The 26,763-nt window shown below is 38.5% G+C and overlaps 1 protein-coding gene and 1 long non-coding RNA gene across 2 annotated transcripts; both read left to right on the top strand.

Moving 5' to 3' along the window:
* Positions 1–1,628: 1,628 nt before the first annotated feature.
* Positions 1,629–11,575, top strand: umodl1 (uromodulin-like 1). The gene is made up of 16 exons (XM_036523861.1): positions 1,629–1,704; positions 2,178–2,420; positions 2,929–3,087; positions 3,493–3,605; positions 3,719–3,905; positions 4,250–4,390; positions 5,764–5,876; positions 6,474–6,693; positions 6,998–7,135; positions 7,340–7,477; positions 8,231–8,574; positions 8,918–9,063; positions 9,952–10,188; positions 10,342–10,501; positions 10,696–10,780; positions 11,391–11,575. The coding sequence occupies exons 1-16, from the start codon at positions 1,629–1,631 to the stop codon at positions 11,573–11,575; spliced, it is 2,685 nt and encodes an 894-aa protein (XP_036379754.1).
* Positions 11,576–14,847: 3,272 nt separating this feature from the next.
* Positions 14,848–16,707, top strand: LOC118774228. The gene is made up of 3 exons (XR_005004813.1): positions 14,848–14,867; positions 16,336–16,422; positions 16,630–16,707. It is a non-coding gene; the product is annotated as an uncharacterized LOC118774228 (long non-coding RNA).
* The last annotated feature ends 10,056 nt before the right edge of the window (positions 16,708–26,763 follow it).

The following is a 26,763-nucleotide window of genomic DNA, read 5'->3' as shown; positions in this document are numbered from 1 at the left end:
TTTCAAACACACTTCACTTGTTGGTTTCATTTCTCAAGAATATATCTCAAAGGTCCCCTTGAAACTAATTAAACCAAGGTAATTAAAACTGCCTCACTTGGGCACTAAAAGTGATATTCATTACCTGACAGAAAGGCTTGTGGCAGCCTTGGCATGTTTACTCGGTTTTGATTCTCTTCCTAGAGAACATGCCCAGAGCTTTCTGTCTAGCCCTGGGGACTGGTGACCATGGTGCTGTCGTTAGGGCGGGCATGGTTCAGAGCACACTGTCTGTCTGATTTCATTGCTTGTTATCAGCACTGTTGCAATCCATGTAGTGTATACAGCATGTTGTCTTCCTTCCCAGCAGTAGTGCCTTGGAATTACATGATCAGTCATCTTGATGCTGATTATATTAATTAGGATAATTCTTCACACCACAGTGACAATGAGCTAATCTAGGTAATTGCTAAGTCTGCTGCAGATAATCTTTAACATGCATTTGGAGAGAATACTGTCTTTAGCTTACAAAGGAAAAAGGTAGTTTTGAATGTAATTTATATAAACCTGTATTTGGTTCGTTTTTGATCAACATTTGCCAAATTATTTGTTCTTTTCAAAAATGAGTTGTCCTTCGCTGTCGGGGGCAGAATAAATGTATTGAGACACTCTTCAATTTTAAAATTTACAATTTGGAGAATGAATGAGTGACAGACCACACCAGAATACAACAAAACACACTAGAGTACAGTACACAACCAGCACAGCAGACACGGACATAGTGCAAACCTACAAAACAACAACAAAAAACATAAGTGCAAATGCTTTATCACAGCAAGTGAAAATTATAGATACATCATCAAGGTATCTCTTTCAAATCAAATCACAAAATCGTCTATGAGACAGATGCAATAGACGAGGAGAAATGGGAAGGAACAGGGAGACAAATTTCCTCTGCAGTGATTTCTATTCTAAGAGCAACTTTCCTGAACATGCTAATTGATGGCAGTGGTGACAGAGCAGCAGAGAGCAAACACTGCCATGGTTACCTGTGTGGAAAGTATGTCAGCTGGGACAAGCAGTTCTACCTTCTATGCGCACATTTCATTCCCCTGGCGTTATAACCAGAGTTAATTGCCATTACTGACAGTACCAGGTCACAACAGATCAGGAAGGCACGGCTACACTTTCTGAATTGCATGACAATTACTGTATGCCTTGTTGCTCCAAAGAGTACTTTGAAACCTTTATATTAAAGAATTACAGCTGTTAAAACAAAACCCCCCAAAACATTGTTGACCAAATATGGAAAATAAATAATGTATAAATTATTTCAAACTTTGCTCATCTCAGCGGAATTGGCAAGAAAGAAATGCATTATCATTTAGCAGAGCTGACACATTAATAAAAGCCAGGCAACAGTGGATGGAAATGTTTTCAGTAAGGTTACTGCCCTTCAGGTGCATCTGAATTACAGGATGGTAACAACACAACCCAGCATACTCCAGGGAATCTGGCAGGGAGAGCTGCGACAGAGAAGACTCCTCCAGTCAAAGTGCCACTGACTCCAAGCTAATGAGAAGGAGCGCATCACAAACAGTCTAAAGCACTGTCTAAGATTATACTTTATAGCCTTTTGATGATCCAAAATGCACTGGATCTTCTGTGCCTGCCTTGCCGCATCCATCCTTGGACTCAGCCTGGAACACAACACCTTCTTTGAAGGTAGGTGAGAGCACATGTGATTTACTTCTTCATTTTATCAACCAATATATCTAATTTTATCAACAGAGGACCATTGTAATGTCATATGTCTCAATAAATATTATACACCATGAGTAAAATTAAAGTTTTTGTTTTCTTACACTCTTATGAATGGAATGTATCAAGCACATGATACAAATTTCAACATGTCTGACTCCTCCTATCTAAATGGATATGAACTATATTATAAATATGTTGCTGAAATTAAATGATGGCTACAGAAACCATCAAAGACTACCATAACCAGCATGCTCTCCTGCTTTATTCAATTGATTATTTTAAAGCTACAGGATAAGAATGCTCTAGTTTCTGTTTTGAATATGTCAATGTAATTTTCAAGTGTGCCTAAGAACAAATGTATCTCATTCAAAAAAAGACTGGAGATTAAAAAACAAATTTTGGTCTAATGTCTATACTTTCCCCTGATATTTTAGGATATGACCTGTCTCTATCAGGTTATCATTTATGCACTGAAACAATGGTCATAAATGATAGCCAAGTGATGTCGTACAAGACTGCCTACACAGAGAGGATTTCCTGCGGAGGCTGGCTTCCCTGGAAGATGTGTCAGAGGACTCTGTATAAAACAGTCTATAAAACTGTGTTTGTCCAAGTCAGAAAAGAGACCACCAGGTGTTGTGATGGATATGAACAAGTCGGCAGCTACTGCGCTTTACGTGAGTTCAGCTCCAGTGGTGGAGCGCAGCCACTTCTTCAGCCTGCATAGTACTGCATTCATATGGAAAAAGATAGAATATCTCTTTTTTCTGTGGACCGATGCCAGATGGGAAGTACCACTGTCATTGTGCCATTTAAAAATAGTTAGATTCCAAACTATACAGCAGTCATGAAAATCAGATTATGGAGTACCAAATACAGACACTGGGTGGCGATATAGAACAACAAAGTAAGGCAGCTTTCGCACAAACCAAGCAAAAGTGCCCGAAGCACAATAATGAAAGCTCATATCATTTTAGGTTTAACACTGAATGGTTGCATCTGTTGCACATCTGTGCCATCCCTTCCAATGAAAATAAGCAACAGTATGTTACAATTGCATGTTTGCTTTTTCTGCGTGAAGCCCACTCAAGAATTTCTCAAAAGCGGCTGTCGCCCTGCTGTCGCCCGTTGCTCACTTGAATAGTTTAGACATCCATTTAGATGCCAGTTTTCTTGCCATTACAGCGTTGAGCAGGAGTGCAGAGTTCACTGCCAAGCCAGGGTCCTGCCCAGAAAGGACAGAGGCCTGTGGTTCTGTATGTGAATGGGACACAGATTGCCCTGGGTTTCAGAAGTGCTGCAAGGCGGAAGGCCGCTCTTGCTGCATTAACACAATGGCTGAAGGTGAGGGTCTTCACTAACACAAGCTGTGAAATTGAACTGTCTTAAAACAGAAGTGTAGATTTACGTGTGATTTTTCACTAGACAAAAACCTTCAGAAGTGATCAAAACTATTTCTTAAAATAACACTGGCACATTGTAGTGATACACTACGTACTTATAGGAAGATATAGCTTTTACAATTTGGTTGTTGCTACCAAAGAAATTTAAAGAACATTAAAATGAAAGTATTATTTCACTCCTGTTGTGTTTGAACAAATATTCTATAGCTATTTCCTATTCATGAAAGGAATGTAGGAAATCTGATCTGTTCAGCTTGGAATGAATAAAATATAGGAGTTCTTTCTCTGTTTCACACATTTTGAGTGTAACTGAAGTTAACAGATTTTAACGGACTTTATCGTTTAGATGAAGACAGAGAATGGTGCCTTCATGTAACCATCGTTGTGAAGACAAATTTTGAAGACTTGGTCTCGAAGCATGAGGGAATCCTGAATCATACTCGGCTCTTACATGCTATGGTACCTACTACAGTACCACCTTTTGGTTATTTTCTTTTGTTGAGACAGTGACTTTTTATGAATGACTGTGCTCCAGCAGACTGAGATTTGACTGCACTTCCCCGTTTCTCCAGGTCACGGGAGCACTGAACTCCTCAGATTGCTCTGTGTTCTACCTCCGCTCGCGCCAACATGGCCCCTTCAGCACAGCCTCTGAGATTCTGATTGGCTCCTCTCAGGAACTGTCCCTGCAGAACATCACTTCCCAGCTGCACCTTCTCGTAAAACATATTGAGGAAGTATCCAGCGTGGAGGTGCAAGGTAACCAGCCCAACTCTGCCTGACTGCAGTGGACACGCAGGGTCTGTATGAACAACCATCATGTCAGCTCAGCCAACATAGCTATTTTGAAGAAAGTCCACGCAAATAGAGGAAATATATATTTTTGGTTGCGTAATGATAACATTTTACATGACTACTAGTAATAAAAATATAATCACAATGTTTGTCTTTCTTTTTTTATTCGATAAACAACTCACCTGGTACGAACCCTTACAAAGTGACTCAACTATTTGGCTGCATCCACTTCCTCCAGCTGTGAATTATGAGACCTTCCTGCAAGAGTGAACATCTTTTATACATGGTTGTCCTTGTGTTTTCTTCAGATATGGATGAATGTGCCCATGTGGAACTGAACAACTGCTCACCGGACGCTGACTGCATCAACACTGAGGGGTCTTACAGCTGCTCCTGTCGCCCTGGCTTCACTGATCTGAGCTTTAACCTCACTGGCTCACATTGCCAGGGTAAGAGCACTAGTCAGAAATCGCAGTAAGAAGACAGGCATGTTAGAGCCAGAGGTGTGTTTTATAGCTGCTGGAAACTGCACTCTGACTGGAAACTGACTATAGGTGCAACCGTGCAAGGACTACAACATGTTTAAGAACATTTAGAATGCCACTGTTATCTACATGTTAGTAGTTTAAAGATGTTTTATGTTAAATGTTTCAATTTCATATGGCTGAGGCTTTTCATTATGTTCTCTCAGGATCACACAATCTTACAAATATGACAAATGGACTGTTTCCAAGGCCAAGCAACAGCACCTGGACCTTGTGTCGCCACAGTGATGGAGGTCTATGCCCCTGGGGTGGAACTCACAACATAACCTTTGCAAACATGTCTTCCAACTACAGTATACATCAACAAAACTGGGGCAGTGAAAGAGGGGCACACAATGACTCACACACAGAAGTTCCAAACATTGTCAGTCACATGACTCCGACACAAAGGCCTTTGTTTGACATGGAGCTGCCACTGAACACCACCGACAATTGGGCGGCCAGCACAGCAAACTATGAGGTCACAAACCATACAATGTGGAATACAAATGGCACTGGCATTTCTGAGGGCATTGAATTGAGTTTCACGGATGTCCTGCATACGTCTGACACGCCAAACTGGACCACGAGCCAATGGGCCTCCAGCAAGACTAATGGCACTATCTTGTGGACCTCCAGTGAGACAAATGGCACAATATTACAGACCTCCAGTGAACCTAGTGGCAATATCACTCAGTTAAATTGGAGCAGCACGGCCACTCCGCATGCCTCCCCCAGCTCTCCTTCCCTGGAACCACTCACGACCTCAACTCCTCTGCAGACCACTGTGCATAACGCCAGCACTGCACCCCCTGTGGCTACAATTACAAGTACACTTACCTCAGCACGCGGTATGTTATTCCCAAGGGTATTTGTTCTCCATATTCGAAGCACATTCTGTGTAACATTAAGGGATGTTGTCACGATCATTAAAAAAACATGGATTATGTTTACATCAAAACATCATGTTTACAAACATTATCATACAATGGCTCTTTAATGGCTACTTTTGACATCATCTGTTGTCTCCAGTTTCAAATACAGCAGCAGGTTTGCATAGTTATTCCCATCGGTGGTCGGTTTGCATGATCATTTGCAAGCTCGGCATACATCCTCCAGGAATGAATCTCCTCAAAAACTCTTGAATTTGTTATGCCTCTTACCTTTATTCTTGTCTTCTTGTAGTTATACAACCAAACAGAATATAAAATTGATATGAAACACTTTGGAGTAAAATACAGTTAGTACAACTGTAGACACATTGTGCAGATAAATGCGTGACTACATCCTGTCCACAGCTGTGCAGACTCTAAGGGGGAAAGTCCGCTTGACTAACGTGGAATTCACAGAAGCCTTTCTGAACTCCAGCAGCCAGGACTACCTCAATTTCACCCAAAACATTGAGAGAGAGGTACATTCATTGACATATTGTTTGCATAATGTAGTGTTTATTGTTTAACAGACAGCAAATGCAAATTGTTTCACAGAATGATAACCATCCATAATAACACAACAGCAAAAGTCTGTCGTAACTTTGGTAATGTAGTGTAAACCACAGAAATACACCCTTTCAAAGAGAAGCAAGTCATGCATGTTCAGTCGATATACTTTTTTGAAAAACAATGAGAAACTTAAGCAGATGCCATACTGAGTTTGTAGACAAACAAGTAATTAATATTGTGTCAAAGGCTAATGGCCTTAAACACTAATAACCTATGGCCTTCTAATAATATCTTCATGATAAATAACTTTATAATAATTAGTGAAACAAACTCTCACAAGTAAATAGAAGACTCATGATGTCAGAATAGGGTGTTGTAAGTAAAAGCACTGGTAAGGGCAATCAAGCTGTAAGTGAAACCATGGTATAACAATATTAAGGAAACTCCTAAACCCCAATGTAAAATTCCACACACACTTTGATTTACTGAATCTCACTACAGTTTTCCATAGTGTTAACTTTAACAGTACTGACACTGCCTTACTTTTGTACTCCTTCCCTGAACAGATCATAGCAGGTCTGTCTCCAGACATGCAGGATCTGGTATATTCCGGTGCTGTGAATATCCAGATAACAGGCCTTGCTTCTGGAAGTGTGGTGGTGAACTTTGTGATGGTGTTCTCTCTGAATGGATCCCAGGACATCACCAATGTATCTTGGGCTCTGATGCGGTCCCTGCAGAACAGTTCCAAATACATTGTGGACGGTAGCAGCTCCAGCATAGACGGTATACTGGAGTACAAGATCTTACCTTGATAGTGTTCTTGTTGTTCTCTGTCTGTTGAATGCACTTGATTGATAACTGTTAATTTACAGATTTAGCTTTGAGAAGCAATATCTTTATGAAAATCACTGAGATAACCTAAGGGCTATACACTGCTTAAGTGCCCATGTGTTGATATCGCCTGAAAAATGTATTCTGTGACACTAATCTTATGTTGTAACATATTTAGAATTTAGTAGTATATGCATATATGTAATGTAATGTAATGTAAATATGTGGTAAGCAAGATGGTACTTGTCTCCCTCAGATTTTGATGAGTGCTTAGCAGGTGATGCAGATTGCTCCCTCTTTGCTGTGTGTGAAAACACTTGGGGTTCCTATACCTGCACCTGCAGAGAGGGGTTTACAGACACAAACCCCAATAAGAGAGGCCGAACCTGTGCAGGTAAGCAATGTAATTTATCTCCATTTGTAGCTTCCTTCAGTTAAACAAGGGAGACAAGAAAAAATGATTGAAAAAAAATTGTCCTCTATTTTTCAGACATGTGACACATAGTTTTAAGAGTTTCTTCTCTCCATTGTAATTGAATTATTGAGGATATGACAGTGAATCCCGATGAGCCTTCAACCCCATTTGATTTGGTTTCAGATGTAGATGAATGCTCCACTGGTGTGAACACATGTCACAGGAATGCAAATTGCTACAACTCTGTGGGGAGCTACAACTGCATCTGTCAGGATGGCTTTAGAGACATTGGTTCAAACTACACAGGCAGGAACTGCACAGGTATGTCCTCCTCTCACACCAGTGTTGGCCAGGTAATTTCACTGCATTGATAGAAACTACTAGACTATGGAAAAATTACAGATTTTTAAAAAGGAAATATTTGTTACAACATCATTATGAAATATGAAATACCTATCAAAAGCTGAGGTCTATCAAAACAAGTAATCAATTTTATTTGATGTAGGAATTCTTATGGAGCACTTTACCAAGTTAATTTTACAGAGGTAATATAAGTTATAATAGGTATGACTTAAAGCACAGAAAATTATCTAAAGCAATTGCAGTACAAGTAATAAAACGCAATGAACTACACTTGATTTTAGATAGAGAGATGTCCTATCGGATAACAATACAGTCATACAGTTACATATAGTATACATATCTATACATACTATACAAACTATACATAATATATAGTTTTATATTGTCATATATCAGATTGTCAGATATTACAGGAGTGGTTTGCTTCTGAGAGATGAAAAACCACATGTCTCATACATTACTGAGGTAAAAAGTGGGAAATTTCCCCTTGGCCCAGTAATGGCAAGCCAAATGTACAAGAGCAAATCTGCAAAAGTCATTCTTGTTCTCGATCATTGTCATTAACACTCGTGGCATCCTTTGTCACCAGAGGTACATTATTGCGCTAGAAAACAAAGACGAAAACCATAAACCCTAAAAAGTAAGTCCCATCTTCACAACGTAACATAAGCTGCAGTAATTTCACCATCTACTGTACTGTGCCTTTGACAGCTTGGCCCACCACAGCGTCCACACTGTCCAGCACAACACTCAGCAGCACAAGCAGCACGAGCAGCACATCCACAACATCCAGCACATCCAGCACCGCAGCAAATTCGCACACAACCCCAACCCTGACGTCGCTGGCGCCAGTTATTTCACAGGAGGATGCCATCGTCGTCGAGTGCAGTGCCAACGAGATCTCAGTCAGTGTGGTGAAGGAGTTTCTAAGGTCCAAGTTCATCACAGGGAGCTCTCTGTACCTGGGAAGGCAGGAGTGTGGCGTGACCGCCGACAACACTAGTCATGTCCAGCTGACTGTCACCTGGGGGCAGTGCGGTGTCACGTTCCAGCATGTAAGACTGGCCCTCATGCACTCAGTTTCAGTCTAAGCTTAAATATGCTTTGAGAAAAAGTTCACAGAGGCTTGGGTTTTACCAGTGATTATCGGGACGATTTTCATTACCTCATAGGTAGATTAAATGGGATATAATTCCTTTTACTAAGATGTTGGTGGACTGTGTAAATGCATACATTGGTCAATCTTGGATGATTTTTTCAAATTTGTGGCATTCTAAAGTAACACTGTGCCAAATGACCTTCTTAAACAATTATATTTTTGACTGCAATGTCACTAGTGTCCTAAAACTAGGATAACTCCTACATCAAAACTGAACTCTGATCTGCTTTGCCTTTTAGAACACAACTCACAACAGTGCTCAGATAACTTTGTATAATAACCGGACCTCAGGTTCTCTGATTGCACCTAAAGCATTCCTAGAGGTACCCATTGTGTGCACGTACAGAAGCAGCATCCTCATCTCCACAGGCTATGCCCCGACAGGGTAAGATAAACCACAAGATATGTTCGCTCATGACCTTGTGAAAAGTAATGTTGACGGTAATATGAAATCCAACATATATTAGAATGTCTAGAATGTATTAGAAAATATACATTGTTGCCATTCTCATACATGTAATTTTATGCACGCATATGCATTTAATAATGTATTATTTAATACATGCACAGCTGCACATGCACAAGTGACAATAAACTATGTGTCTAGTATAGCACAGTGTATTCACATATATATAATAAAAAAACAAAAAGGAACACTGATTCTCATTGATACATCACAGTAGAGAAGCACTGAAATAATTCAGTCTTTATTCTGTGATAAAGTGGCTTTAAAGGGTCAAACAGGTACATGATGTATCTGTTCAGAGGGGTGCCAGAATGGATGACCTGTGTTCCAAGCAAGAATAGAATGAAATTGTTAGCTTTTCCTGTATGTCTAAGATGTGTAACAGCAACAGCAGCAACTCATTAGCTCTGTAAGTCTGCAATGCCTCCAACTTTTTTGTAACTTGTCTGATGTGTTATTATCAGTGCCACCTACTTATGTATGAGGAACATTATTGTGATGACAAATTATGAAAGAAACCCTGTTGAATATTAGATCTCAACACAATTGTTAGCCTTTGTACTTAGCACTTTGTACATGGTTTTTCAATATGATATCAATGTTTAGTTTAGGAAAAATAAACATAAATTTTTAATGGAATTTGAAAGAAACACTAAATAGAAGCAACTTTGGGTGATTGTGATTGAACATTAGTTCAATCTACCATTGAAACAATCAAAAAAGTAGTGTACACTGTGTGTCCAATCATTCTCTGTCATTGTAAATGTGAAATAAAAGCTATGCTTTCTCTTCGTTCTCTTCCGAAAGCTATGACATGATCAAAGACATAGTTGAAGGATCTGGGACCTTCCATGTGACCGTTCAGATTCTGAATGGAACTTCCCCTCTCCCTCAAAATTACTCGCTGTCTCCAAATGAAGAGGTTGTAGTTGAAGTGGCAATCAACTCCACACTGGAGCAAATCAAGCTCGTCATCAATGAATGTTGGGCTACCCCGACAAGCAACCCCTCAGACTCCACATCCTACTTCTTCCTGCAAAACAGGTTAGCCTTTAAGTCTTGAATATAGTTTGTAACTTATATTACTCAAGAGTTTATCATTGTCATATTATTCTAGAAATATTATTTGCATTGTAGGTCATATTTCATCATTTCATATTAGTGTTGTTAGTGATATATTTTTCCTCTACTTCCCAGTTGCCCAGTCCCTAACACATACACCACAGTTCTACAGAATGGGAATTCCAGCAGATCTCGTCTAGCGCTGCGTATCTTCTCATTTGTGGAGCAGAGTGTAATATACTTGCACTGTAAAATTCAGATTTGCATTGAGACCGCAGAGGCCACCTGCAGACCGGTAAGCCTAGCCATATTTCTTTCTTCCTTCTGTGTGGAGACATTTTTCACAAACAATTATGGACCTTGTTTTTGACTAATCCTCAAGTGTACCTTTTTTTACACTAACGTGTAACATGGCACGCATGTTCAAAGAAGAAAAATAATGATTTAAACACATATTTGTACACACTTGCCCTCTGCTTTCTCTGTCAGGACTGCACACCACGCACAGGGAGATCCATCAATGTAGTTGGTATAGCAAGAGCATCGTATGGTCCTATCTTTAAGAATAGAAATGGTAAGTGTAATCCAAGACTTGCTTTACATAATAGAAACATACTATAAATAAATACAGTGAAAAACATTCAAATGGTAATGTTGCAAATTCCCACAAGATGCATAATTTAATGTTTCTGTGTTTATTAATCTATTATGATCTAATAATTTATCCACAAATTGGGCTGAGTCTTTGGAGAAAGCTCCACTAAATCTAGATTTTGAATTAGAGGCCTATATGGTGTCCGTTGAGTCAGTTGTCAGGCTCACATAGATTGTTGTCATTTGTCAGAGTAGTCGTTTCAGAGTCACTCAGACAAGCCAAATTGAGCTGTCACGTGAACTTGGTTCAGTCATGACTTTCCCCAAATGAAATTTGAATAATACATTATTTATTGCAAGTGCAAGTGGGGATATCTGATAGCAGAAACACGTAATGGAAGTTTGCATATTTGCCACCCCATTTCAGAGGTAAAGGCAACTTTCAGTCAGTGTCAGTGAAATGAGTCTGACAACTAACAATGACAAGTGAGGCTAAGTGAGGTTAAGACTGACACCATAACCCTGGTTCCGAGAGTCTACTGTTTTTCACTGAGAAACACGAAATGTGACTTGTAACTCCTTTCACCTAGGGTCAACCAAAGATATGATTGATGCATTCCCAGAGGTAGCCGCCATCATCCTGGGAGTGGGAATAGGCCTTCTGCTCCTCGGGGTTCTGACCCTGGTCTGTTACCGAAAGAGGCGAGTTGGACACTACAATTTCAACTTCAAACCCAATCAAGAGAAATTCACATATCATGTTTTTGATACTTAAATATTCTGTTGGTCCAATCATTCTATAAAATTTACAGCTCTGTAATTTAAGATGCTTAAGCTGCAGTGACTAGCATACACTAAATGTGTTTTAGATAGTAAAATAGCTCTGTCTATATTATCTGTTTACATTATATCACTGTGAACACACAGTGGATGGACACAAACATGAAATGCTTTCCTGACAATCAATATCTGTGTGTTACTCACTATTGGACATGTCTGTCTGTTTAAAATACATTATAGTGTACACTGTAGCTGAATCTCAGAGAAAATATATTTATTTATTTACAACTGAAAATATTTTATTTTTTATTTATCTGCTGTTAATATTTTAAAGTCATATATATTCATCCATAGGTACATGCAACAATTTAGGCACAACTGCTGTTATGACCGAATGAACTCTATGTGTCTATTATTTAAGCTGTATAGAAGAGGTAATAAATTATGAAACTATACTTATCTGTATTTCATCAGGTATGAAGCACAACAATAAAGTCACTTTATTAATACCAAGCCAGGCATTGCTGCTTCTGTTTGTAAAGTTTAACATGACACAAGCAGAATGTTATTATGTACATCAACTTATTTAACTCAGAAAACTGCTTTATGCCCAGATTTAAAAGACCAGGTTTCACAGAGTCAGTGACATAAAGGAACTTGATTGGTAGAGTGGTAGAGAGCCCATTGTAGCTTGATACCTTGCAAACTCACATTAACATGTGTACAGTCAGGGAGGCTTCATTAGTGAGTACAGCGATGTTGCATAACTTAGGTGGTGATGCAGAGACAATAAATAAAAAAAAAAAAATAGTGGTAGGTGAAAGCTGTGCAATGCAAAGTTATTCTGATATGCTGATGAAGTCTGCCATCCTAGCTCAGAGCACACCCAAGAGAAGATAAAATCTGGCCAAGCTACATAAAGGAAACTACAACAAATACAACCTTTAAGGGACGGTCTTCAACACGAAGCTGTAATCTCTCAGGTCCACAAAGAGAAAATTCTTTTTCATAGAACAGAGTGACTGGAACTAAAAAAGTGTTGTTCCCCAGAAAACAAAGCTACCAAAATGAAGCAAGGAAACGGTTACAGGATGTACAAGATTGCCTCAGTTATATGTAAGTAGCTCATCTTCTGTATAAAATTAGCGTTCCCATATACAACAAACAAAATATATTCATTAGATTGTTCCTCCGTTTGAACTTATTGTGGACAAGGTACACAAATTCAGAATGTCATAGAACTCTGGACAGATGTGTTATTCCAACATAATCACTGTTTTGCATCTTTGTTTTGCTGTTTTTAATGGAATATTTATGGATTTTAATTTAATTATTTGTGTGACATACCTAACTTTATTTTCAGGGAGAATGGTTTCTTAAAGCAATATTATTATAGCAGCTTATTATTAGAACCTTTTAATTTTTTTCTAAAAATTGGAAATTAAGTGCATACAATGAATTTCACAATACTCATTTGTAATACTGCAATATACACTATGGCACCAAAACAATAGAATAGAATGAGTAACAATCTCTATATTTTCACTCTGCTGTAATGCGAACAGACACATTGTGTACTGTAATGGCTCCCTCTTTTGGTAGTGAACAACTACACTTATTGCGATTTTATTTAGAATTTAAATATACAAACAGCTACAACTAATACATAAGATGTGTACACAAGACTGCAAATAACCTGAACATACGTTTTATTCCCATGATACTACAAACTAGTTCAAGGGCACGTTAGCAGCCAAAAACAAAGAATATTTTCTGTAGCATATGTAGTACTCTTTATAACAGATTAGGCTACACTGCATTTTTAGAATTCTTTAATATTAGCATATAAAATCTGGAAATTCTGACAGCGTTATGCTGTCAATGCATTTGCAGAAAATGTTAAAAGAATATGGAAGTGTGATATTCTGGACTCCAATTTAGTACTTCTGTAAAGTACTTTCTAATACGCTATTTATACTGTTAAACACATCACATCGAAACGAGATCATCAAGAGATATGACATCACAATATTGGTGTGGGTAAACGTTTTTCAGAAGGTGAGAAAATGTCATCTCCTCCGGTGAGTGTCGTGCGCCTATTGGGGTTGCGTAAAATCTGCAACATAACAGCGAAAGGCAGTTTACCCTGTTTTTTCCGCTGTGGCAAACCGTCAGCGGTTACGATCTCGAAGACGGACTTTTGCTGTTTCCCTTGTTTTCGGCTCTCTTTATGACATTATTCAAAACATTATTTGTTCTTGCTATTTTTTTTCTGTTTCATTTATCTTTGATATATTTAATATATTGCGGTTGCTGTGTATCCCAGAATTTTGAAAACGTACTTCCTTTACTAGTGCGGTTTAAACAACACTAGCATTATGGCAGTAATATTGCTAGCAACTTCAATAAAAAAATAAAAAACATTTAACAACTAGAAACCAGTGTCCGGCAAACTTTCATCAAGTAGTAATGCAGGCATACATGTAAAAGTTTGGATTGACAATGTCATGCCAAAAGAGTAGGCCTACCACTCAAGCGGGAGTGAAAGCGAGCGAGAGGGAGCGGGCGACAGACGGATATGGAGCCTTGTCAGTTTTGGAGTGTAAGTTTTGTAAGTGTTTTCCCTACTCTGGCATTGTGGGTTGATCATTCATTTCCTCTTTAACCGTTGAATTCTATAGTCTATGTGTGTGTGGATCCTGGAAAAAGAAATTAATATTAATTTTTGATTTAGAGGCAAAATGCAGTCTTACTTGTTTCCTAAATGAAGTGTTTCACCTGTATTAACCGTCTGTTTTCCTATTTGATCATTTCTGCGCATCCTCACGAAGATCACCATTGTGTGACGTCATGTTTCTTGTTCTTGGAAATCTTATTTCGACTGGTATCTAAAATCGAGCAATTTCATTAGATTTTTATACCTTTTATCACATTTTACCACATTTCCATGAGATGCTTGAACTTTAGTATCTGATGAGGAGATATAGTTGTTAAATTAATTTATCAGTGGATCATTAAATCATCATTAAATTGTTAAATTACTGCTAGACTTCAGATTACTGCAGTCCTCTTGGACAAGGCATGAAATGCTTTATACTTTGTAAGTATGATCTCTTTTGACTCCATAGTCCTGACACACCTACAATATTCAGACATGGTGAAAGCTGAAAATGACTCATTTGGAAACTCCACAGCCAATACTGCTTCTGAGTCTACATCACTGCAAACAACATGGGATGTTTCTGCAACTACAACTACCACTCCTTCCCCCACTACAACCATCAAAGGTATAGCATCAGCAAGTACAGCCCCTCTCATACCTTCCACTTTAAATTCTGTGGCAAACATTCTTTGTCAATTTTCTTTTGGCATGTGTCTTTTTCCATGAGATAGTTTAATTTTGTTTTATACAAGATGTAGCCATGGTGAATACTGAAAATATCTAATCTGAAAACTCCACAGCTTATACTGCTTCGGAGTCTACATCACTGCCAACAACATGGGATGTTTCTACCACTCCATCCCCCACTACAGCCATGAAAGGTATAGCACCATCTGTCGGGGCTCAGGCAGGAACTCAGGCGCGGACCACGGGAGCTTCGGGTTCCAAGCGTCTTTAACGGAATCGTCAGGCAGATCGCTAATCCGAAAACAAGCAGGGTCGAAAACCGGGAGGCAGTCCGTGGACAGAGCGAGGATTGGGAAATCGGAGCAGGCAAGGTCGGGGAACCGGACAGGCAGGCAATCAAGCGAACGAGGCAAGGAGGCAGGCAAAAACGAGGTCAGGGTACAAGCAGGGTCGAAAAACGGGAAACAGGCAGACAGAAGCATAAAGCAAACGCCGGGGACGAAACAGGAGAAAAACACTGTGACAAACTAGCAACAGGACAGGGAAAAGCAGGGAACATATAGGGCAAGGCTGACGAGGGGATGGAAAGCAGGTGTGCAGGCAATCAGGCGGGCGGAGACCGGGCGGGGAGCGGGTCAGGAAAAACACAAGGAAAACAAAAGCACGACAGCTAAGGAGGCGGAGCACTGACACCATCAAGCACAACCCCTCTTACACCTTTCACTTTAAATTTAACTGTAGTAATTACCAGAGCTAAAGGTCCTTAATTGGTTTTACTTTGGTATTTGTCTTTTTCAGGAGATGTTTTAACTCTGTTTCAGGCTTTAATTTTGTTTTATACAAGATGTAGCCATGGTGAATACTGAAAATATCTCATCTGAAAACTCCACAGCTTATACTGCTTCTGAGTCTACATCACTGCCAACAACATGGGATGTTTCTACCACTCCATCCCCCACTACAGCCATCAAAGGTATAGCACCATTAAGCACAACCCCTCTTACACCTTTCACTTTAAATTTAACTGTAGTAATTACCAGAGCTAAAGGTCCTTAATCGGTTTTACTTTGGTATTTGTCTTTTTCAGGAGATGTTTTAACTCTGTTTCAGGCTTTAATTTTGTTTTATACAAGATGTAGCCAAGGTGAATGCTGAAAATATCTCATCTGAAAACTCCACAGCCTATACTGCTTCTGAGTCTACATCACTGCAAACAACACTGGATGTTTCTGCAACTACATCTACCACTCCATACCCCACTACAACCCTCAAAGGTATAACATCAGCAAGCACAACTCCTCTCATACCTTCCACTTTAAATTCTGTGGTAACAAACATTCTTTGTCAATTTTCTTTTGGTGTTTATCTTTTTTTTCATGAGATACTTTAATTTTCTTTCATACAAGGTGTAGCCATGTTGAATGCTGAAAACATCTCATCTGAAAACTCTGCAACTACATCTACCACTCCATCCCCCACTACAACCATCAAAGGTATAACATCAGCAAGTACAACCCCTCTTATATGTTTCACTCTAAACTGAACTGTAGTAATTACCAGAGCTAAAGGTCCTTAATCAATTTTACTTTGGTATTTGTCTTTTTCAGGAGATGTTTTAACTTTGTTTCACACTTACATTTGTTTTATACAAGATGTAGCCATGGTGAATGCTGAAAATAGCTCATTTGGAAATTCCACAGCCTATACTGCTTCTGAGTCTACATCACTGCAAACAACACAGGATGTTTCTGCAACTACATCTACCACTCCATACCCCACTACAATGATCAAAGGTATAGCATCAGCAAGCACAACTCCTCTTATACATTTCACTTTAAATATAGCTGCAGCAATTACCAGAGCCAAAGGTGCTTTATCAGTTTTACCTCTGTATTTGCCTTTTTCAGGGGATGATTTAACTTTGTTTTATACTTTAAATTTTTGTTACGCAAGGTTCAACCTTGGAGAATGCTGAAAATGTCTCATTTGGAAATTCCACAGCCCATACTGCTACTGAATCTTTATCACTACAAACAACATGGGAGATTTATAAAAATACTTCTACCACTCCATACAACACCACAACAATCAAAGGTATAGCATCAGCAAGCACAACTAGTCTCGTATCTTCCATTTTAAATTTAACTGCAGTAATTACCAGAGCTAAAGGTCCTTCATCAGTTTTACTTTGGTATTTGTCTTTTTCAGGAGGTGTTTTAAATTGGTTTCATACTTTAATTTTGTTTTATACAAGGTGTAGCCATGGTGAATGCTCAAAATGTCTCATCTGAAAACTCCACAGCCTATACTGCTATTGAGTCTACATCACTACAAACAACACGGAAGGTTTATACAACTACATCTACCACTCCATACAACACCACAACGATCAAAGGTATAGCATCAGCAAGCACAACTCATCTTATACCCTCCACTTTAAATTCAACTCCAGCAATTACCAGAGCCAAAGGTGCTTTATCAATTTTACCTTTGTATTTGTCTTTTTCAGGGGATGATTTAACTTTGTTTTATACTGTAAATTTTTGTTACACAAGGTTCAACCATGGAGAAAGCTGAAAATGTCTTATCTGAAAACTCAACAGCCTTTAGTGCTAGTGAACCCACATCACTGCAACTACAACTACCACTACACTACAGCATTTCTGCAACTACAACTACCACTCCATCCCCCACTACAACTACAACTACCACTCCACCCCTCACTACAACTACTCTTGGTACTCTTTGACTCACTGCATGGGCTTCTTATAACATTTCTTGAACTCTCTTAGGGCCCTAGACACTTTGGAGAAATGTTCCATTTTTTGCAGTAGCATTGCACATCTTTTGCTAGACAGCCAGGGTTCTACGTTTCATAGAAGTGAAAGTGTACCACATCTTGCCTTGTGTAGACTGTTGATCCAGGGCCCATCTAGCAGCAGGCCCAAGTCCTGGACCTTTATTTATCAAGCATCTGAGAATTACTCCTGGGAGCCCTGGTAATAACACTTTTTGAAGTAAATAAAATTCTACCTCAGAATAGGCAACGGAAGTTATTTTAGAAAGTTCCCAACTCCTAATCTGAGCTGGGAGTAAGACCATTTCCTACGAATAGATCCTGTGTGAAGATCTCCCAGGTGAAACGCTCTAAATGAACAGGAGTGATGACATTTTTCACAGTTTGACCCATATGTTAAGAAAATGCTCGATAAATGTAATCCTTGAAAACAGTAGTGTTGTCATAGCACAATAGTTTGTGAACATGATGAAGCATCTCATAAAAGTGAATAAATGCCTGCACATTAGCACATTTAATCAACTTCAAAGCAACAACAGTAATTATTTGAAACATCTTACAAACTACCCCACCCCACAAACCCTCCAGTTCACAATATATAAGTACATCGATGACATGTGCAGTCTTTCTCTACAGAATGACCCATCATGCATTCAACAGATCCCCTAACAATTGCTTTAAACATGTCCACAGGACCGATAACCCTTAACCCAAACCAGGAATCAATCCAATTTACAACAATCAACAGTTCAGTGTGTCCACCACTGAGAAAAATACGAATGTTTCAAGTACATACTATTACAAGAATTTTTGCATGATGATAGTGTTTTCCTTACTTTAGATTTTTGCGTACATGAACATCTATGCCATCAATGCTGGTACATGATGATGTTCACACTAAGAGTGCATTTCTTCCTCTACAGATATTCCTGTTGACCAAACAGTGGGTTGGCGGGCAGCAACTGGTGTTCTAGGGGCTCTGCTAGGTGGTACCTTGGTTGGCATTACAGCAACTGTTGCAGTAAAGAATTTGTTGAAGGGGCATGTTCCTTCTGTCTCTGAGGACATTTATGAGAACTTGTAATTCAATTTTAATAATCATAGCCAGTAATTTTTTTTAAAGTGTACACATGAAACATATGATTATAACTTGGTGTGCTGTATAAACCCATACTGGCTTTTACCCCAACCATAGATATATAAATAGTCTATCATTCTTATCCTCATTCATATGACAACAAATCACAGTATAGAATAGATACCAGTGCATTATACAAGTAATTAGCCTAAGTGGAAAATCCCACATAAGGACATTGTGCACATCCAAGCTGCAGTTGTAACCGAAATGCTGCCGGAAGGGAAAAAAATGAAATTTTTTTTTTACTTTTTAAATTTTTTTACTCAGAGACGTAAAAAATCTAAAAATTCTAATAGAGATGGATGCAAGGAAATATGTAACTGCTGTTGTGTGTGTGTGTTTGTATATACAGTATGTACACTATAGCAGTGGAGTGTCTGGGGCATCAGTAAATCAGTGGTTGAATTAAACACAAATTTGAAAGGACTCCTGTGTCTAAATAACTTTTAGAACAAAAAATTTCCCCATGTTTTATTCTAACACTTAAATTCGTATGCAACAGACACATAAAAGGTACATGGAGCTACACATTACAGACATAAGACAGGAGTGAAAGTGCACAGTGACATGGAAGTCAATCCTTTACTGAAAGACGTTCAATTAATTCTGTGCACTAAATCTTAGCCCCGCTATGTGGAGCGATTGGTAGGTCAAAGGAAAGGTCAAATGGCAAAGGAATACCTTGTTTTAGAGGCCTGCATATCTGGGGGAATCCCACGGCATTCTGCTTAATACCCGGCGGCGGGGGGATTCTCAGCTGGGTTCTCAGCAATCCTGCCACCTGCTGGATCCAAACAAATGCACCAGACTTCTTATTATACGCCTAACGATTAGATTAGCTGCCCAGTATATCGTCTTGATTATCACAAACTGAATTTCTTGTTTATGTATTTCTGTTTAATCTGTAATGTATGTGAAAGGTAGTTTTGTTCACATATATTTGGTCGAATTCCAACCAAGAACAAATTGATGAATTCCAAAACGTTCGTCCATACGCACACTATATGCATGTAACAGTTCGTGTGCAGGAATAGTGAATCTGGCCCAAAGAGTGTATGTGCATAGAAATATTTTTTATTTAATGGAAAGCTGGTGTTTTTTGTTTATTATTTTTCAATCAAGGGGAAGCGTGCATACAAAAAAGATTATGTTTCTTGTTGCTAAGTTAATATGTATTGATTTTTATTAGAAGAATGTCACATATTAAAATGTTGAAAATTCACCAGGATAATATTTTGAAGTTATTTTCTTCTAAAGTAACAGCCCTAGCACACCATTCTGTCTCACACAAATAAATAAGGTTTAAGGAATCTATTTCCAATAAGAACCTTTTAATTGTTGATTTGAAAATAAATATATTTATATAAATAAAGTAATCAACAAAACTTGAATTTCCTTATGTTGTAGAACTATTATTTTCTTTCCTGATTCAATTTTAAAGCAGACAAACATTGTACACTGTATCGTGAAAAAGAGAACCACGCACTAGAGGTCGCTATTATCTTAAGCTATGTCTTCTGGGTACCAAAGTACAACTTACGAATGTAATGTATTTCATATCTATCTATACACACAGACCTTTTCCTTTGGAAGTGTATCTCCTCAAATTTATCAAAGATGCTAAAATTAAAAATGAATCCTGTACAGGATGCCATATTATGATGTGATAGAATGATTCGAAAAGGCTTTTCAACCATTCTCTGTTGTGCTGGTGACATTAAACTGAAGCAGCGCACTGCTGGCTAGTTCACATTGACTCTATTATAACTGCATGCAAGTTAGCCTTCTCTTTCAACTTGTGAAGTGTTATGGAAGTTTATTTCACATATAACCACTGTGGATAGGAAGGCAAAAATATACCATCAGAGTGTTTTGCCTTTTGAGAATTTAAGTCTATCTTAATTAAAGAAAAATATATCACTGTGTAACATACATATGCAGATGCCCCTGTATGAATAGTCACGTGATTTTATTTATTTATTTTTTTGATTAAAAATTTCTGTTTCTGTATCTGTGATGTGAATGACTTCTGTGATTTTTAAAGCTGTGGCATCTTTAAATGTGAACATTGAAGTACTTGTTTAAATATCTGCAGCAAAGAAAGTTAATTATCTCCCCTGTCCTCTATGTTTGTGGAAGCATGCCTGTGTACAATTGCTTCGCTTGTGCTTCACAAAGTAGCATGCCATTTTAAGGTATGCTACAAAAACGCACGCTGTCTGTAAAAGAAAAAAGGTTTCAGCATACAAAAAGCAAAGCTACTCAAATATGTCTTTAAACCTATTCAAAAGCTGAAAGGCAAACTGACAGAACACCAGATCCATTGCTGTAACATGCCGACGTTTTATGGATGCTGCACCCATCACCCCAAACGGCAATCAGTGTTAATCTTTGTGATCGTGTAATAATGAAATCATTAAAAACTCTTCCATAACCAATACACATTTCAAAAATGTGTGCGGTGCAGATGAGGAACACAAAGCCCTTCCTTTGAAGGAAACTCTCTTGGGATTGGAGGGCGCCATCTGTGTGGATAGAGCTCTTAACAACCCAGCCCCTATGAACAAATACCCATTCATCCTTCTACCAATGTTTCCGTGGCAACCTCTCAGTGTGGCAAAAGTGAAATGGCCAAAACATCCTGATTGGTTTTACATCATTATTCACAGATGAGTACAGTAAGAATGGCACACCCTGAAATGGTGGCTGTTTTGTGATCTGATCACCGTGAACTGCAATTTCAGTAAACACCCAAATCCCAGTATTGAAATGGATCCAGCCGTTTTCATACTTTCATTACTAGTTTGTGTATGTGGAGAGCCAGTATTTTGATTTCATTTACATGTTTAGCTAGAGTACCTCAGCTATCAGAACAAATTCGTTTTTTGTGTTTAACAAAGTCTGTCCTATCAATTAATAAGCTTGAGTAGAGAAACATATAGCTATTAATTTAACTCTGTTAGGTGACATTGTCAGATGATCTTATTCTCTGATCTTCAAGAGAGACAATATTTTTTGTGAATTACAACAAATTACAACCTTAGTAATAATCATTAACAATCTTTGTGAAACGCAATGAATATAATGAGCTTCTCTGTTCTTTGTAGCACTTCCATTTTCATTTATTTACAATTATCTAGGGATTCTCTCTGCATATTTAAAGAGTGGGAGGAGGGGACTTGCACACATGAACCAATAATTAATTACTTTTGTTACAAGTTAACTTCATTCCAAGATGCAACTGACCTGGCTCAGAAGCGCATCTTATTTGATCTGTCCCTCATTCCCATTCCTTCTGGAACCTTTTTCCCTCTGTGAGGGTCCCTGTGTGGCAGTGTGTATTGCTGGAGACAACATTTATCATAGTTAAGTCTGAATGTTTGACCCTTACTCAGATGCCAGACAAGCCACTGATCTTTAAGCTCATTACTAATGGATGGGCTCTCTTTTTCTATCTCTTGAGCTTAGCAGTCATTAGGAAAGCTCTACTCTGGGCACCAGTGCCACATTATTACCAGTGAGAGAGTACTTGCTATATTGCATCTTTTTTTAATTAAATGCAGGTCTTGGACATAGTCACCCGTTTTTACTGGGCTTAAAGAGAGAAATGTTCCCCCTTTGCATCCAAACTGTATGTTCTTAACAGTGGTCATTTTGCCTGATTGTATACCTCAAGCCTACAATAGAATGTACTTTACTATCTTGAGAATGGAGAGCATTGTTTGAGCTTTCATAGACTCCCTTTGACAGGAAAACATAAAAGTGAGAGATTAGGCCTGTGTGATGTCTATGGAGTGGCTCTTGTGCTAACATAACCACAACATCACCATCACCCCTAACTATGTTTACCATTATGGTACTTCGTGGCCAATAACGCAAATAACTGGTAAAGCGTGGGGTGCTATGTTAGCAGTGTACAATATTCCAGAGGGCTATTGTAAGGCTGAATTATTCAGTCTCTTTATCATGATGACTGAGTCAATGATGGTAAGTGACAGATGCTACTCTCACCCTTCATTAAAATTTTGCAGTGTCCAGGTGGTGATTTAGTGACTCTTAAATACATATAGGGACATCTGGGTTACTGGGCACTTGGAAACCTCTAGTACTTGTGACTAAATGACATTTTAAAACTTGACTTGTCAGTATCCTCTGCCCAGATGTTACTTCACACAATTGTGTGAAGTGAGACCAAAGGGACAGTGACCTCTAATGGTGACTTGTATACAGCGTGACAGGTGAACGGCTGCTCTTCATTCCCCTTAGTAATTGCTCCCACACAGGGGATTAGCCTGGCAGACAAAGCACTTCTACCAGACCAAATATAATGTCTTTCTAAAAATGTAGTACCCAGATTAATTATGAGTCTCCACCAAGAATGACATTATTTGCCTGTTTCATTTTCCATGTGACATCCTAATGAGGAGTAATGTTCATTTGACTGCTTGCTCTGCAGTATGTGCTGTGAACTCCAGGCACTCAATTGTAAACAAACAAATAATCAGCCAAAAAACAGGATTTTTTTTTTCCTGAATGGTAGTTTTGTGGTTCCTGTTTGTAGCAGACAGTGTGATGGTGCAACTATTGACTATGGGTTTGTTGGGTTATATTCATATCATGTAGAGATAATGGGTCCCAGGGCTGTTTTACTATTGGGCTAGAGGGTAGAAATTAATACCTGTCAATTTCTGCGCTCTCTGTGATATCGATTTAGCATACAGTCATCTACAGAAAATGTCACTTCATGTGGGCTAACTTATTTCCTTGCTACCGGGTGTTCAAAAGCTTACTTGTCTTGCTGTGGAATAATTGAATATATTATGCTGTGTTTTTTCAGATGAGCAGCTATCTTATTTGTGAGATGTGCAGCCTGTCCTCACCGTATCTTGCAGTTGAAAGGTTGCAGTTGAAAGGTCACATTGAGGGGGGAGTTCACACAGGAGCAGAATGAGGACACGTTGAGAGTTTGTTTGATCATTGTTATTTGAGAATGAAATCCTGCAGAACCCTTGGTTTTGAGTATTGGAATCCTGTATCTTTTCACAAACCTATATTTTGTGGTTCATGATTTATATGTTTAAAAGAATGCACATCACACTTAGAATCCACAGCATCAGTCATGTGTAAAATATAAAATAGCCTACAACATACTCCATTTACTCATGAAAACATTTTTAGATGGAGTTTTTATCTAATAACTAATGAACAAGCAATACTCTCAGTTGTGGTTCATTAGGTCAAAGGTGCACATCAAAAAAAATAAAGAAAAATGAAAACATATACCATCAAAAATATTTACAATTGCAATTTATTTGCATTCGAAGTTATCAATATACAGTACGATATATTTTTTAAAGAAGCACTTTATGGTGTAGCATTTCTACATAATTAACAGTAAAATGCACAGCTTTAGACTTTATTTTCAGCGCATGTATTATAAATTAAGCATAGCACCTTTTATAATTGATCATACCAGTGGTTAATGCAGAAGGCTTTGGACCCCTGCCAATGCTAACATGCGTGCCTGTCTCTGGGTCATTTCATTCAGCACAGCTCTCCAGTCATTCGCACGTTTCTTTTGAAGGGTACGTCAGGTGTGTATCCTACATATTTACAGTCCACCTCCATCCTCCATCAGCTGACAGAGAGGGCTCACAGCGAGGGCGGTGCTGGTGGTGCTCTTAATGGCCCACGGCGAGAGTCTGTTTACGTCACTACTTCACGTCCGGCGCAAAGCGCACAACGGTGCCCCCTCTCCGTGGTTCTGGTCTTTCCACCAGTGGTTCTGGTTCTCCTCCAACGGCACCCTGGGGATGATCACTGGGCTCGCAAACCTCGACCTTTGGGCCTCTGGAAAGCAGCGCAAGGTTAAATGCAAAAGACAAAGAGAAACACAAGGTGAACCATTTTTTTTGATTGCACACTGTGAAGTGTTCTGTTGAATACCCTGTGACTGGCTGGTGTATTGAGACAGACTGTCCAGGATCACACAGTGCATGGCAGCATGGCAGACCTTCTCTTTCAACTTTTGGTTGGTTTACACCACTGGAAAAAAGTCATTGTAGTGGGTGGTAAAAGCACTCAAATTGTACTCACATGTACTCAAATTCAGTTTTTAGACAAATATTCCCCAAATACATTTTTGGAACATAAGTATTGGAAAATCAGTACTTCAGTATCACAGTTGCAACAAGCAGCAAGTGTATGGGTTGTATTTACTCTTAACTGTATGAAACAATTCCATAGATTTCTGCACTATAAAAGCTAAGGATGTGCTTAAGATGCCATATTCATAAAATTATGAGTGTCACAGGGTTTTCACGAAAAAAAAAAAAACAAAAAAAAAAACATCAACAGTACAATGATGAAGGTAAATATAATCTGAATGAAGTACAGGGGCATTGACAGAAGATTAAGCCAAGACAACAGGACTCACCCCCTCTCTCTTTCACACACATTACACAGCCCCCTTCAACACCAAATGTAGAATTTGTGGTAAATTCGAGTAATAAGAAAATCCTCACTCTATTTCTAAAACACAATGAGAGAAACATTCAGATTATATTCAGCCACTTTCAAACAACACGAGGAAGATACAATAGCACGGGCATGCCAAAATAATGTAGACAACATTTTAGGCATTCAATCAGAGGCAGTCTAATTATGATATTTTATAGGAATAATATATAGGTTGGTATTTCCTGGTTTAAATATTAATATTCAGCAGCTGATTTGACATTTAAAGTTCAGGAGCACTGTAAATATGTGGACCATTTCTTGCTGGGAGAAATGACTGTGTCATCCACCAGCAATATTTCTTAATACTGATATAATTTAATATTATATTGTTAAAAGGCACAATGAGGGAAGATACACCTTTCGTGGTTAAGCTGAATGACACGTGATCTAGTAATCTGCATGTACTATTCAGGATAGTTTATGCAGCCATGCAATTCATTTCTCTTGACCTAGTTTTATCATATGCAATGAAAGCATCTTAGAGCAGTTTCCAATGATTTCCAGGGGAACAGTGAACACTTAGACATAACTTGTGTTTTTTCTTGGCGAGACATAGAAAGAGAGAAAGAGAGAGAGATAGAGAGAGGGGGATCCTCGCAAAAAACAATTGCAAGCATGCACAAGTTCCCATCTACTCCCTCAGGTTCCATATGGAAGAGAAATACAGCAGGGAAATAACTTCAGTGCTGGAGCAAGATAAAGACTGTCTATGGAATGCCTCAGTACTCTGTGTATTCTGTGAAATAAGGCTGAAATGATTGCTACACAAAGAAAATGCATTAAAAGATCAAAACAACGTCGTTAATGCACATTTGAAATTAACAAAGGTTTTAGTCTGGATGATTAGATTACCTTGCATTGGCTAGTGCACAGCGCCAGAGGTGTTGCTTTAGCGTCTGAACCCAAACAATATCTTGAATTGGCTGACAGAGCTGTATGTAGTGGTACTGTTTTAGCACAAACCTTCAAATGAATCAGAATGTTACTAATTAAATAAGGTTCGGTTTTCATGGCACTGTACTCAATATAGATCATGACACCATTCAAAAGCCAATTACAGCAATAATTTGAAAATACATACTTCACAACATTTTCCCTGAAAACTTAGAGATTTCCTTAAAATAGAAGAATAGACAAATATTGATGGCAGCATTATAATGCAAGTTGACATAAATACAGTAGGTATTACATTTGTTTAATTTTCTTCACTGAACTCATGAATTAATTACCCTGTTACTAGCCACAGTTTGTAAATTTCACCAAAACATTTCAAATTTGTTTCTAAGTCTGTGTCATCATTACTTTATAGATTTTTAGGTTTTGTTCTCCCAGACCGGAAGATAATACGGTATATAACATGACATCTAATTCTGGAATATT

Source organism: Megalops cyprinoides, chromosome 3 (genome assembly GCF_013368585.1).
Source record: "Megalops cyprinoides isolate fMegCyp1 chromosome 3, fMegCyp1.pri, whole genome shotgun sequence".
NCBI lineage: Eukaryota > Metazoa > Chordata > Actinopteri > Elopiformes > Megalopidae > Megalops > Megalops cyprinoides.
Note: the sequence above shows the minus strand (reverse complement) of the source record. Positions and strands in the feature narration are given on the sequence as shown.